The 14202-nt window shown below is 36.1% G+C and overlaps 1 protein-coding gene across 1 annotated transcript in view; it reads left to right on the forward strand.

Annotated features, from left to right (window-relative positions):
* ZNG1A (Zn regulated GTPase metalloprotein activator 1A) overlaps nt 1-13782 on the forward strand; it is a 39071-nt gene extending 25289 nt beyond the window's left edge. The window contains exons 10-15 of the mRNA XM_049782661.1: nt 2310-2366; nt 5511-5562; nt 10592-10660; nt 10767-10832; nt 12756-12885; nt 13469-13782. Of these exons, the coding sequence (XP_049638618.1) occupies nt 2310-2366; nt 5511-5562; nt 10592-10660; nt 10767-10832; nt 12756-12885; nt 13469-13563 (469 nt within the window). The 3' untranslated portion in view covers nt 13564-13782. The remainder of the gene's footprint in view (nt 1-2309; nt 2367-5510; nt 5563-10591; nt 10661-10766; nt 10833-12755; nt 12886-13468) is intronic.
* The last annotated feature ends 420 nt before the right edge of the window (nt 13783-14202 follow it).

A 14202-nucleotide genomic window follows, 5' to 3' on the forward strand; every position in this document is an offset into this window, starting at 1 on the left:
AGATTCCAGTGTTGAAGGCTGAGAAAAACCTGATTCATACCATACCCATAGTGTCTTTTGTCTTCTTACTGCCTTTTGCCATTTTCTTTTTCCTGTTTTTTTTCTTCTTTAAAAAAAAAGACATATGTAACCACAAGCGTTTTATAAAGTGTTAAAATAATCATGCTTATATATGTGGTTTTATAATAGTTCATATTTTAAGATAACAGTTTTGTGTGCGTGTGCACATGTGTGTGTGTGTGGGGGGGGACAATGGTGTCATGCCCAACTATGCTCAGAGCTTACTCCTGTCTCTGTTCAGTGTTCATTTTTGGCATGGCTAACTGAACCATATGGCCGGAGATTAAGCTTAAATTAATCTTTTTAGGTCATGGTCACATCTCTTTGGTAGAATTCTTTTTGTTGTTGTTTGTTTGTTTTGGAGCCACACTCAGTGCTATGTCTGGGTTACCTGGCAGAACTCAGGGAACTATATGGGATGCTGGAAATCAAACTCACATTGGCCACATATCCTACTCATTATACTATCACTCTGGCCCCCACTTTTTTGTTTGTTTGTTTTGTGACCATACTGACAGTGTTCAGGGTTATTCCTGGCTCTATACTTAGAAATTGCTCCTGGCAGCCTTGGGGGACCATATGGGATACCTGGGATCAAACCTAGGTCACCGCATGCAAAGCAAATGCCCTACCCTCTGTGCTATCACTCTGGCCCCCTGGCCCTGAATTCTTATGGTGTTTTGTTTGTTTTTAAGATGAAATGATCCTTATGGTTTATTTTATTTTATCTATATATGGCCTACCAGCCAATGTTCGGGGACTCTGGAGGACAATGCGATTCTGCTAAGGTATTCACCAGGGCCACACACAGCAGTGCTCAAAAATGGGGACCACATGGTACTGGGAATTAACTTGGATTCTCTGTCTTTTGAGTTAATGTCTCTTCTGCTATTTTTTTCTCCCATCCACCTAGTTTTAAAAAAAATCATGTAGAAAACCAAAAACCATATTCCCCAATAATCATTCAGCAAACTGTCTTTAGCAATCCACTAGCTCCTAAGTATTTGAGGTTTTAAGCAGTTGTTAAGTTAAAGCTTTCACTTTGAGGAATTCAGTTATTTGAGGAGATAAGCAAAAAGTCAACATATTAAATATTAATATTACATGAATGTACAAGATGCATGAGCTTCTCTAAAGATAAATATCTGTTAAGTTCTTCTTGATTAAGACTTAGAAAACTTTGAGAAATTGCTCATTGTTATTTACAGTATTTTATTTTATTTTTGTTTTTGTTTTTGGGTCATATCTGGTGGTGCTCAGGGCTCTGTGCTCAGCAATCACGCCTAGCAGGCTTGGGGGACCATATGGGATGTTGAGGATTGAATCCGGATTGGCCGCATGCAAGGCAAATGTTTTACCTCTCTGTTGTTGCTCCAGCCCCCAGTATATAGAATAGCTATAACATATAGTATAATGCACAGAGGAAAAAAGGCATCACTTAAAATATGAACTTACTTTAAAGGATTTAAATGTTATGCTACATTTGTGTTTTTTTCTGTATGCTAACGAATTAAAGGATTTGCAAGCAGTATGATGTGGGAAATAAGAGACTGTGTGGCTCTTTTGGGGCCAGTGTGTGATGGTAAAAGTGATTTGGTAAAGATTCAGGATCAGAGAGCTAGTACAGTGGGTAGCGCATGGCTGACATGGCTTTGATCCCCAACACCCCATCCTCCGAGTTTTACCAGGAGAGAACCCTGAGTACAAAGAAGAGTAAGGTCTGAACATGCTATAACCTAAAGAGCCCCTTCAAAAGATGTTAAGTTTGGTTTTATAAATTTTCAGATATACAGATTCAGGAATATCTTAGATGTATAACAAGTGTATACAAGTATATACATACATACAAAATTCCACCTGTGTACTATAGTATTGCTCTACTCTTCTTTATTTTTTCTTTTCATTGAAAAAACTGCTTTTTAAATTTTTTTTGTATTTTTTAAATGCAGCTATACAGCTGTTTGAAAAGCTCAAAATTTTAGGATTTTAAAAACAGTTGAAAAGGTGTAGCTTATTAAATCAAAAAAGTAATCTTCTGACTAGACCTTAATACCATTTACTCACTTCTTTGAATTATGCATATAAACTCCATTTAATAAAAGCTTTCATAATTATCTATTTGTACTTTTTATATCATTTGTATGTACTTCCCAAAGTAATATGGTATGCTATTAATCTATTTGCATTTTTTTGGAAAAAGCATCATAGAGTGTTTAAAATTATATTTATTTCATGTTCGTTTTTTTTAGAGTCGATCTCTCAAAAGTATTAGATCTTCATGCCTTTGACAGTCTCTCTGGAATAAGGTTTGTTCCTAGCATTTTGGTCACCTTGATTGTAATGTACTTAATAGTTTTAGGAATGTTCACATTTACACAGCTGATTTGTTTCCTGCCACTACTCTAATGGTTATGTTCTTAAGTATATTATTAATTGAGTATTTGTATACCAGAGTGTACTTACCTATAGAAATTATAGTATACATGATAGTTAACAAGAGACTAATTGTTAATATTTCTATGCCAACCATTTGATTCTGGAAGGAAATGCTTGTAACACATAATCATTGTTAGTTTGGAGTATTCCCACATTACCTACTTTCTCCTTAGTGAAAGGTCATCTTTGTTCCTTTCTCTGAAGGGAATCTTTTGTTTGTTTTGGGTCACCCCTAGCAAAACTCAGGCCTGTCTCCTGGTTCTGCACTCAGGGTCTCGCTCTGTCAGGGATCAAGAGATTATATATGATGCTGGAGATTGAACCAGTGGCAACTGTGAGCAAGGCAAGCACCTGCCTTTTGACTTCTTTCTCTGGTACCCTTGTTAAGCATTTTAAGGCATACAGTTTGATAGAATTAGGTGTATTTGCATAGTCATGCAGTACACTTATGGCACCATTTCATCGTGCCAAAGATGAAAGTTTTCATCTTGGAACTATTTCATGATCACTCCCTTTTTTTCCCTCCTGCAGGCCTTTGTAGCTACCATTCTATTCTATTTCTATCACACCTTTGTAGCTACCATTCTATTCTATTTCTATCACACCCCTTTGATGATCAAGGGTTACTCCTGGCTAAGGGCTCAGAAATTGCCCCTGGCTTGGGGGGACCATATGGGACGCTGGTCCTTCCTTGGCTAGCGCTTGCAAGGCAGACACCGTACCTCTTGTGCCACCTCGCCGGCCCCTATTTCTATCATTTTGGCTGCTTTAGGTATTGCATAAGTGAAGTCTACAGCATCTGTCTTTTTATAACTGGCTTATTTCAGTTATTTTTCATGATTCATGATGTTGCATCCAACAGAATTTTTTTTCCTTTCTAGACTAAACACATTCTATTGTATGTATATAACACATTTTGTTTATTTGTTCCTCCACTGATGAGCATTTAGATTGTGCCCAGGCCTTGGCTAATGTGACTAAAACTTATGAATGTACATGTTCACACATCTTTCAAGATCTTGTCTCCAATTCACTTGTATACATTTCACTATAGTGAAATTACTAGGCCATATGGTAATTATATATATATATAATTGTTGTTTTTGTTGTCAGTTTGTTTTTTGGGTCACACCTGGCAGCACTCAGAGGTTACTCCTGGCTCTAAGCTAAGAAATTGCTCCTGGCAAATGGGATGCAGGATTGAACCACTGGCAAGGCAAACGCCTTACCTCAACGCTATCTTTCTGGCCCCTGTTTTTTTGTTTGTTTGTTTGTTTTGAGGATCCACTGTACTGTTATACATAGCAGCTGCAGCATTTTACATTCCTGTTTTCAGGCACAGAATTCTGATTTCTCTATCTCCTAGTCAATCTTATCATTTTCTGGGGATTGGTAGCAGCTCACACAATTTTGTGGGTTTTTTTTTCCCTGAATTTGATTAGTGTTTCACTAAAGAGCATTGATACTGAACATAGATTTAAATGCTTTTGGCCATTTCTATATCATCATTAGAAAAATGTACACTAGATAATTTTTGCTGCTTTATATTTAGGCTATTTTTGTTGTGACTGAGTTGCAGTTCTTTATACATTCCGGTATTAGTTCCTTATTAGATCTGTAATTTGCAAATATATTTTTCCCTGTTTCCGCTAAAGTAGTTGAGTCATAAAGCCCAAAGGGACACACAGGACTATAAGTGATTAGGCTTTGGCTAGTTTCCTCTGTTCTACTGAACTTCATACAGACCCATTATTTCTTTCCATCATTTAACATGCTTCAATAAACCTAAGATAAAGACACACTGGTTTAATTAACCATTTCAGGGGGTCTTTATGTGTTCATGAAATCTTTCATATCACACAACACTTATAGCTAAACATACGTGCTTTCCCGCAGTTGATCTAACCTTGTTAGTCTAATTTTCAAACCCAGATAGGGACCATTAGGGTAGAGGACAATAATTTCCTCCGCTGTGAAAGAGCAGTCATTTTCGACATTGTGAAATATGGGCAAAGCCTCTGCATTTTCATTTTTTTTGGTTTTTGGATCATACCTAGCAGTGCTCAGGGGTTACTCCTGGCTCTACGCTCAGAAATCACTCCTGGCAGGCTCAGGGAACCATATGGGATGCCGGGATTCGAACCACCGTCCTTTTGCATGCAAGGCAAATGCCCTACCTCCATGCTATCTCTCCGGCCCCTTTCAAGCATTTTCTAAGATGATCTCTTTCTGTACTTCTTAAGAACAGTTGTAATGCATTAGTGACACTTAAAGTTGTTTAATGTGCTGCCCCCATCATGTATAAAGCTTTTCTATGATTATTTGATTAATTATTTTATTGTGCTTAGTGAGAATCCTTTCATGAGCAGCCATTTGGGAAGGATTTAATTTGATAACTTCCTAAGACTTTTTACCCTACCCTCTCCCAGTGAGATGCATTTTCTTCAACAGTTTTCCTTGCCAGCATTTTCTCTTTCTTAAACTTAGTATTACTAATTAATCCCTCCCAATTCTTCGAGGCAAACGTCCATCTGCATGATTTCAAGTCCTTTTTTTTCTGTCACCTTTCTGCTATCAGTGTCTCAAATACTGTAACTGACTATAGCAGCAAAAATATTTAAGGGAAAACATTGATAAAGAAAAATGTACTTTTCTAACTTTCAACAATTATTAGTATTCATATAAAGAACATGGAGAGAATTGATAAAATTTTGGACAACAGTAAAATCTATGTTTTAAAGCCTATATTAGTTATATTGGAAAAAATCAATGGATTTAACCATATGAATAGTCTTGCTAAAGTTAGTTTTTCTCTGTATCTTGAGTATATTTATGATTATGTATATTTTCCAGAGGGGATAAGAAAGGCTTTTTACTTTCCTCTATAAGAATATATGAGCATATGTAAGATGATAGCTTTAAGAGTCAGGAAATACCTCTTCCTTATTTCACCTTGCATCTAAGAAATATATAAGGTTAAATTGATCTGTGAATTTACTGTTTGTTGTTCTTAGTTTGCAGAAAAAAATTCAGCACATGCCAACAACTCAACCTCACCTTGATAAGGTAAAAAAAATAAAGCATTAAGAGAAAAACTTTTACTTAAATTGGTTCTTAAGTTTTAGTTTTTATTTTATTTGGGGGAGGTGAGCTGAAAGGCCCCCATTTTCTTTTGTTTTATTGAGTGTTCAGTGAGTTTTATGTTTCCATATAAATAATATCAGTGGCTATTTCATTTCAAGTCTATTTCATTGGTCTGAAAAACTTTTTATGTTTCTGTTCAACTTGTGTCAGTATTCTGTGTCTTTAAAGAATGCCATTTGAGTTGTGATAGGGATTCTATTGAATATATAATACTTTAGATAATATGGTCATTTGGGCAATGTCAACTGTGTTAATTCATGAACCTAGGATATTCTTCTTTTTTTTTTTTTTTTTTGTTTTTGTTTTTGGGCCACACCCAGCGATGCTCAGGGATTACTCCTGGCTGTCTGCTCAGAAATAGCTCCTGGCAGGCACGGGGGACCGTATGAGACACCGGGATTCGAACCAACCACATTAGGTCCTGGATCGGCTGCTTGCAAGGCAAACACCGCTGTGCTATCTCTCTGGGCCCTAGGATATTCTTCTATTTTCTAGTGTCTACTTCTTTTTTGTTTGTTTGTTTGTTTGTTTAGTTTTTATTTTATTTTATTCTTTGGTTTTTGGGTCACACCTGGCAGCTTCTTTTAATAGAGACTTAAAGTTTTTGGGTTTTTTGTTTGTTTGTTTGTTTGTTTTGGGGCCATACCCATACACAGAGGTTACTCCTGGCTCTGTGCCCAGAAATCATCCTGGCAGGCCCGGGTAACCATATGGGATGCCAGGAATTGAACCCATATTAGTCCTGGGTTGGTTGTGTGCAAGGCAAATGTTCTACTGTTGTCCTATTGCTCCAGCAAGACTAAAGTTTTTAATGTACAATAATTTCATATTCTTTGTTATGTATAGGTATTTGATGTAGAAATTTATGTGTAGGTAATATGTGTAGGTGTTTGGGAGCTTTAAGTGGGGTTTTCTTGATTTTTCTCTTCTAGTTTTGTTTACATATAGAAATGCAAAGGTCTTTTTGTGTTGATTCTGCTATTTTTGAGGGGAACCACACTCAGCTTTACTCAGTACTTATCCTGGCTCTGTGTTCAGGGGTCACTCCTGATGATATTTGAGGGAACTTGTGTTGTACTAAGGATTGAACTGGGATTGTCCATGTTTTAAACAATTGCCTTAACCCCTGTATTATGTCTCTGGTCCTGTAGCTTGCTATTTTACTGTTTTGATTAATTATTTTTAACATTTTTGATGGTATTTATAACATCTTTTAAGTGTAGTACCATGTCATCTGCAGTATTTTTTTTAATGTTTCTTTATTTCATGACTGGCGCTCCATTTTTTGGGGGGCACATCTAATAGTGTCTTAATAATCTTACTCTAAATGGCCTTTGAAATCTTGAAATATTTGTTGTAATTTTTCCCTTTTATACCTAATTCAATTCTAATGTATTTTCCTTGTGTGTCTAGCTGGGGTTTATCAATCTTGTTTTTAATCTTTCAAAAATTGAACTCCTGATTTCAATGACCCTTTGTATTATTTTCTTGATTTCCTTTTATTTTCTTCACTTTTGAGGGGGGGGCGGTTTGGGCCACATCTAGCAGTGTTAATGGGTTACTCCTGGCTCTGTGCATAGAAATTGATCCTGGCAGGCTTGGGAGGGCCATATGTGATACCACAATTGAACCCGGGTCCATCCCAAGTCAGCCACTTGCAAGGCAACTGCCCTTATCTCTGTGCTATTGCTCTGGTCCCGTTTTCTTGATTTCTTTATCATTGAATTCTGCTCTTATTTTTATTATTTCCTTCCTCTTTGCTTTGTTTTCTTTGTTGCTTTTCTATAATTTCTTAAAAAATGCATTTAGGTTATTTACTTTGAGCTTTTTTTTGTTTCCTGACGTGAACCTGTGTTGCTATCAACTTCCCCTCTTTGTATTATTTTTGCTATGTCCCAAAGTTTCTAATAAATTATAAGAAAACATATTTTCCTTAGATTTCCTATTTGACTTAAAAACTGGCTATTTAGTTTCTAATTTTTTGAACTTTTTCTCATTTTTTTTATGGTTGATTTCTGCTTTTATCACCTTGTGATCTGAGAGGAGACTTGAACTGACTCCTGTTTTCTTATTTTTATGGACACTTGGAATGTGTCCCCAATCAATATATCATCTTCTTGGAGACTGTTTCATGTGCACTGGGAAAAAAAAAATGTGTATTCTGCTTTTGGAGATTAAAGGAATCCATACATGCATTATAGACCCAAATCTTTCTGGTCTTCCTTTTGGAATTTTGTTTCCTTATTGATTTTCATTCAAATTGATGTGTCCAGTGATGAGACTAGGAATTAAAATCTCCTGCAACTTTTGTGTTGCTATTGATGTATCTCCTTAGTTCTATTATTAGTTGATGAGAATGCTACTTGGTTTAATTAAAGTATAGCCATTTTTGCTTTTTCAGTTTACTATTAGCCTGATAATTATTTTCTAACCTTTCACACTGAGCCTGTGTTTATTTTGGCAATTCCGATGTATCTCTTAGAGGCAGCTGGGGGGGGGGGCGGAGGGGGGGACTATCTTTTGTTTCTTAATCCATCTGTTTTAGAATTCATTCTAAAAAGGTCTTTTTGAATTGCACAAAATGATAGTTTTCAAAATTTGATACCTTTTGTGGTCATCTAACCTAGCTTCTTTCTCCGTAATAGGCACTTACCAGAGTTACTTAGAATCTTAGGAATTCACTCTTTTTTAGTATCTCCATTTTACAGATCACCATATTTTTAGTCAGCTCTTCTGATGGTTGCTTAAAAGCAGCCTGGGGGTTCTATCAGTAGCCTATTAACTATATTAAGTGGGTTAAGGGAGAGTATTCATGACATATAAGTCAAGCTAGATGTTTGAGTTTCACCTTTAGTAGCACTGTAAATTAGAAATCCTTAAGATACTTTTCATGTTCCAACAATACTATCCCTGAGGTACATAATAAAGGTATGGGACGTGAAGTCTATTTACCACATGCCAGTCTTGTGGCAGAATTTTAGCACTGTTTTTCACAGTATATGGGAGATACATGGGGAATACTTGCATTTAAAAAAGAATTGGATTCAAAATAATGTCTCCTATCTCCAGATACATATCTTATATATGAACATTTTAACATCTTATGGAAAATTTCAAAGTGATAGAGGTTTCCTTGTTATTTAAGAGCAGAAACTTTTAGTTTGGTATGACTTAATATATTACTTTGGGGATCTAGGAGTGTTTTATTTTTCCATATAAATTAATGGTAATAGCATCCCCAGACTGAAAAACTAATCTACCAAATTATACAAATTCTGCTCTCTTATAGAGAGGGAAACCTGTATGAAAGGAGGAAGAACAGAAAATGAATCACTTATTTGCAGGATTCAGTTGCAGTGACTATCAGCGTTTTGCTGAATGTATTTCAAATACCTTCCCTATGCTTCTTTTTTGAAGTACTTTAATTATAATTTTATTTATTTTGTTTTTTGGCCACACCCAGCAGTGCTCAGGGATTACTCCTGGCTCTATGCTCAGAAATTTCTCCTGGCAGGCTCAGGAAGACCATATCAGATGTCAGGGATCAAATCAAAGTCGGCTGCATGCAAGGCAAATACCCTACTTGCTGTGCTATTACTCTGGCCCCATTTTTGGAGTTTTTAAGATTTCATTTTAAGATAAAAATTTTAAAACATTAAAAAGAGTGATGATGAATCAAACCTTACGTATCCATCATTCTTGCTGGAATATATTAATGCAAATTCCAGACATTATGTCATTTTACTAGTAAATAGAAGCATGTCTTTTTTTAAAAAAGCTGTACAGGAAATTCTTAATATTCTTTGCTGCTCTCTATTTATAAACATAGGGCAGAATTATACTATTATTTCAGACAAAGGGTAGTGAGATTCAAAGACACAGTCTCATTTGTTTTAGTGTACTTAAGGCTTGGTGAAAGGTATATTTTTTTTCTTTTAATAAAGCATACAAGTCTTTCATGTATGTCAGTCTATCATTCAGAGTTTTAACTATATATTCATCCACTTTTGCTTACAAATATAGCCCTGCAGTTCCAAGTCAGAGGAAGACATATGTTTCCCAGGACTATCAAGAGACTTTCTTTGCATACTTGCTCAGTCAGTAGCTCTTTCCTCCGCAAAATATAGCTGTTATTTTTACTTATACCTCTCAAAGTTACATTATTCTGGTGCAAATAAGTGAAACTGAGTGTCAGTGTACTAAAGAGTTTCTTTGGATAAAATACTAAAACATTGAGCAGCCAGAAAGATAATACAACAGGTTGGATGCTTGCCTTGCATGCAGCTGACCCTTTTTTTAATTCCTGGAACCTCATCGAGTTCTCCAAGCATCACCAGGAGTGATCCCTAAGGACAGAGCCAGGAGTAAACCCTATGCATTGCCAGCATGACCCTAAAAACATAATAAAATTATTGATTAACTTTGGAATCTAGAAAGTAGAATTTCTGATAACAAATCAGCAAACTCAAATGAGATATACCAAATATATTACTAGTTCCAGGAATCCATTCTTTTTTACATTGTATGGGTTTGAACAGGCACTTCACTTGCATGGAGTTGACCCTGTTTAGGTCCCAGACTGCATGGAGTTGACCCTGTTTAGGTCCCCAGAACTGCTTAATATGCTGAATATTCTCACCCAGCGTGGAGCTGGGGGTTGCTCCCCAAATCGTTGGTTGTGCCTCCAAAACTACCACCCCCAATGTGCTGACATTGGTATGGAAAATTCTTTTTTTTTTTTTTTTGGTTTTTGGGCCACACCTGGCGATGCTCAGGGGTTACTCCTGGCTCTCTGCCCAGGAATAGCTCCTGGCAGGCATTGAGGGGGGCGCATATGGGACACGGGATTCGAACCAACCACCTTTGGTCCTGGATCGGCTGCTTGCAGGGCAAACACCGCTGTACTATCTCTCCGGAAAATTCATTATTTATTATCTCTTTTGATTCACAGAGTATTGTTACAGTCACATTTGAAGTACCAGGAAATACAAAGGAAGAAAATCTCAATATATTTATTCAGGTTTGTGCAGATGTCACAGTATTGATGATTTATTGCCTTTCTGGTGACAAAGCCATTGCTGTTGTTATTGATGATAGGTCTTGTTAAAATATGTCACTTGATACAGAATCTTCTTTGGGAAAAGAACGTGAGAAGCAAGGATGGCATGTGCATGGAGGTCATACGACTCAAGGTGCGGTATGTGACCTACAGGTTTGGACTGTGACAAAATCCTTTTTGGGGCTATTATTCACACTTTGGTTTTGAACAGAGTCAAACACTTTAATACAAATGTACCTTTTCCTATTTTCATTTTTCTGTATTCCTCTGCTAAATGCAGCTATGGACATTATTAAGGAAACATGATTTCTCTGTACAGCTTCATTAATTTTGGTAAACCCAGACACTGCTGGGAGTAGGTCCCTGACTCCCTTGCGCCCCCCACCCCGCACCCCCCCGACCAATGTACAGGGCAGTTTCTTGTCTGTCTTTCACCCCTTGAAATTCCCCTCCTCTTGACTCATAGAGCTTAGTCAATTAGAGAACACCAAGCCTTAACAGAAACAATATTAGAAGTCTTGCTGCAGCTAAATCTTAGGCTTCTGGATGCCTTTCCCAGACAACAAATACCTGTCATACTATAAAAGAAAAAGGTTACAAGGAATTAGAAGAATTTTTGTTCTTGTGTGGAAACTGTTTCAGGTTTCTTCATGTAGTTCTTGGTATTTATGTCATGATTTTATGATTTATGTCATTGCCCCCACCCCTGGGAGTGGGTGTGATTATATAGATTATCTCTAACAAGTCATTGTTCATTTTTATATTTCCAGAAGTGTTCGTACAACTTTTATTATACTGTATTATTATGCAGTATTATTATATTATTATTACTACTAGTAACTAGATTTTACAGTTAGCTTTCTACTTCTGGGAGTGACAAGAAGGTTAGAGGTTGAGACAATGGTAAAGATATTTAGAGTTTTCTGGTTTTCTTAGTTTTGTGCTGGCTTTATCTGGGATTAATTAGTCTTGCCAAGCAACTAGGAGAGTTCCAGTCCAGATCTCCATCATTCCTACCCGAGACTAAGCTAGCTACTTCTTCTTTCTATTAGCACCATGTTCCTTCATCTCATGACTGGCAGAGTGTATTTCCTTATAATTGCTTTTGTTCTCTAATACTGTGTGGGAGGCAGTTTCCTGGATAGTCATCATTTGATTATTCACACACTATTGCTGCTGCCATGGCCAATTTGGTGGCTCCTTCTATACCATCGTAGTTTGGATTTTGCTATTAGGCATGTCACAGTTATAGTGTACTAAATATTTGAGTAATTCTTTCCAGTGAGCTTGTTATTACATATTCAAATACAAGGTTAAAACTCAAAAATAATACCTGTGTTGTACATGTTATACTTACTGTATCACAATAAATCAGTGAAAACAAGACTTTCAGCAGAACTGAAAGAATACAGTTTTCCTTGATGTCATCATCTCCCTTTATTATACCCTATTTAAAAATCAAAAATCATTGTTACCAAATTTCTTAATTTCTTAAATTTTTCTACTAAAATTTCTGTAACAAATATAAAGTCTTTAAAAGTAGAATAATCAAGACTCAAGAAATAGTAAGGGGTAAAGGCACTTGCCTTATATATTGCCAACTCTCATTCAAACCCTGGCATTGCAATCTACGAATTTCCTGAAGTGACCTCTGAACTCAGAGTGAGCCAGGAGTAAGCTTTAAGCACTGCCTGGTAGGGCCCTAGCCCTCCAAATTTTAAACAGAATAATCAGTGTGATCTTATACACATATACTTCACCATCTTGTTGTTTGGAGTTTTTGTAGGGCAAAATCTAAGAATGACCAAGTATGTATTCATTTTATCATTATAAAATGAGATTGTTTAGATCAGTACAGAAATCTCTCCCCACACCCAATATTTAATTGGGGCCTTTAGGTAATGATGCACAAATGACTGGAATTAAGTCATTTTAGCAGCATTTTTCTGAGTAGGTTCCTTTAACAAAGAATAGGAATAATTAACCTATTATCTTTGATGCTCCAATTCCATTTCTAAATTCAAATTGACACTGCAAATTCATTCTCTGTGAGCAGGGCCTGGTGTCAATCAAAGACAAACCACAACAAGTGATTGTCCAAGGTGTCCATGAGCTGTATGACCTAGAGGAGACACCGATTAGCTGGAAAAATGACACTGAGAGAATAAATCGGTTGGTTTTTATTGGTAAGTGAGAGTTATATTTTTTTTTGTTTGTTTGTTTTCTTTGGGGAGGAGGAGAGTCACACCCAGCAGTGCTCGGAGGTCACTCTTAGCTCTATGCTCAGAAATTTCTGCCCCTGGCAGGCACAGGGGACCATATGGGATGCCGGGATTCGAACCATCGTCCCTTCTGTATCAGCTGCTCACAAGGCAAATGCCCTACTGCTGTGCCATCTCTCCAGCCTCAATGGTTATATTTTAAGCACAGTACAAACTATGTTTCAGAGATATATTATATTACGTATGCTATATTAACTTACCAGACCCCTCTTGCAAACCTCCATAAATTTGTGATTGTCTTAATCTTAATACTTCATAACTGACTGGAATTTTTTTTTTGTAATCATTTTTCAGAAAACTGATGAACTCAAGCGCCAGTTTGGCTTTGAGGGAATTAATTAAAAAGTTAAGGAAGGAACCACTTAGTTACAATTGTTTAGGGTTTTGTGTGTGACTTTGTAGAAATCAGACATTGAGTAATCTGTGAATTGATAAACTCATTTTATTAATTTCAGTATAACCACCCTTTATTTTGTTCTGTTTGCAGGTAGGCATTTAGATAAAGATATCCTTAAACAATTGTTTATAGCAACTGTGACAGAAACAGAAAAAGCGGTGAACAGTGCATTTGAAAGAAGATAAAGTTGGCATGTAAGACTAGAGGACTTCTTATGAAAAGGATTGGCTGCTAAAAATTGACATTGGGGAGAAATTTTCTACTGGGTTTCTCTTAGACATTCTGTTTCTTCCATTATCTGTTAGGAAGTCTATTGTACTTAAAAATAGTACTTATTTTGTAAAATAAAATATTGTAGTCAGTATGTAAGGCATTTGCTAATCATACAATAAAACATATTATCTGAAATATGTATGTGCCTATATATATGTATATATATATATGTATGTGCCTATATATATATATATATATATATATATATATATTATAGACAACTGTTTCACAGAATGATCTGTGAAATCTGGGTTTGAAACTTTTATTTGCTGAATTTCTGACCCAAGGAAGTTAATTATAATAATGATGAAAAGTGACAAGGTACAAAGATTCAAATATAATTGCAGATATTTCAATAATGCTCAAATAGTGGTCTTTAAATGATTTGTGTGTATTAGATAATGACTTTTGTCCTTTTCCTACTAAAGACTTAATCACCACAGTTCTCTTGAGATTGTGAGAGTTTTTCTCTATTCAAAGTTATTAAATATCAGAAAGCTGTCAAATAGATTTTTAAAAACTTTTTCGGTGCTAGTGATTAGAGGTAGATT

The sequence above is a fragment of the Suncus etruscus genome, chromosome 1 (assembly GCF_024139225.1).
Source record: "Suncus etruscus isolate mSunEtr1 chromosome 1, mSunEtr1.pri.cur, whole genome shotgun sequence".
NCBI classification, from domain to species: domain Eukaryota; kingdom Metazoa; phylum Chordata; class Mammalia; order Eulipotyphla; family Soricidae; genus Suncus; species Suncus etruscus.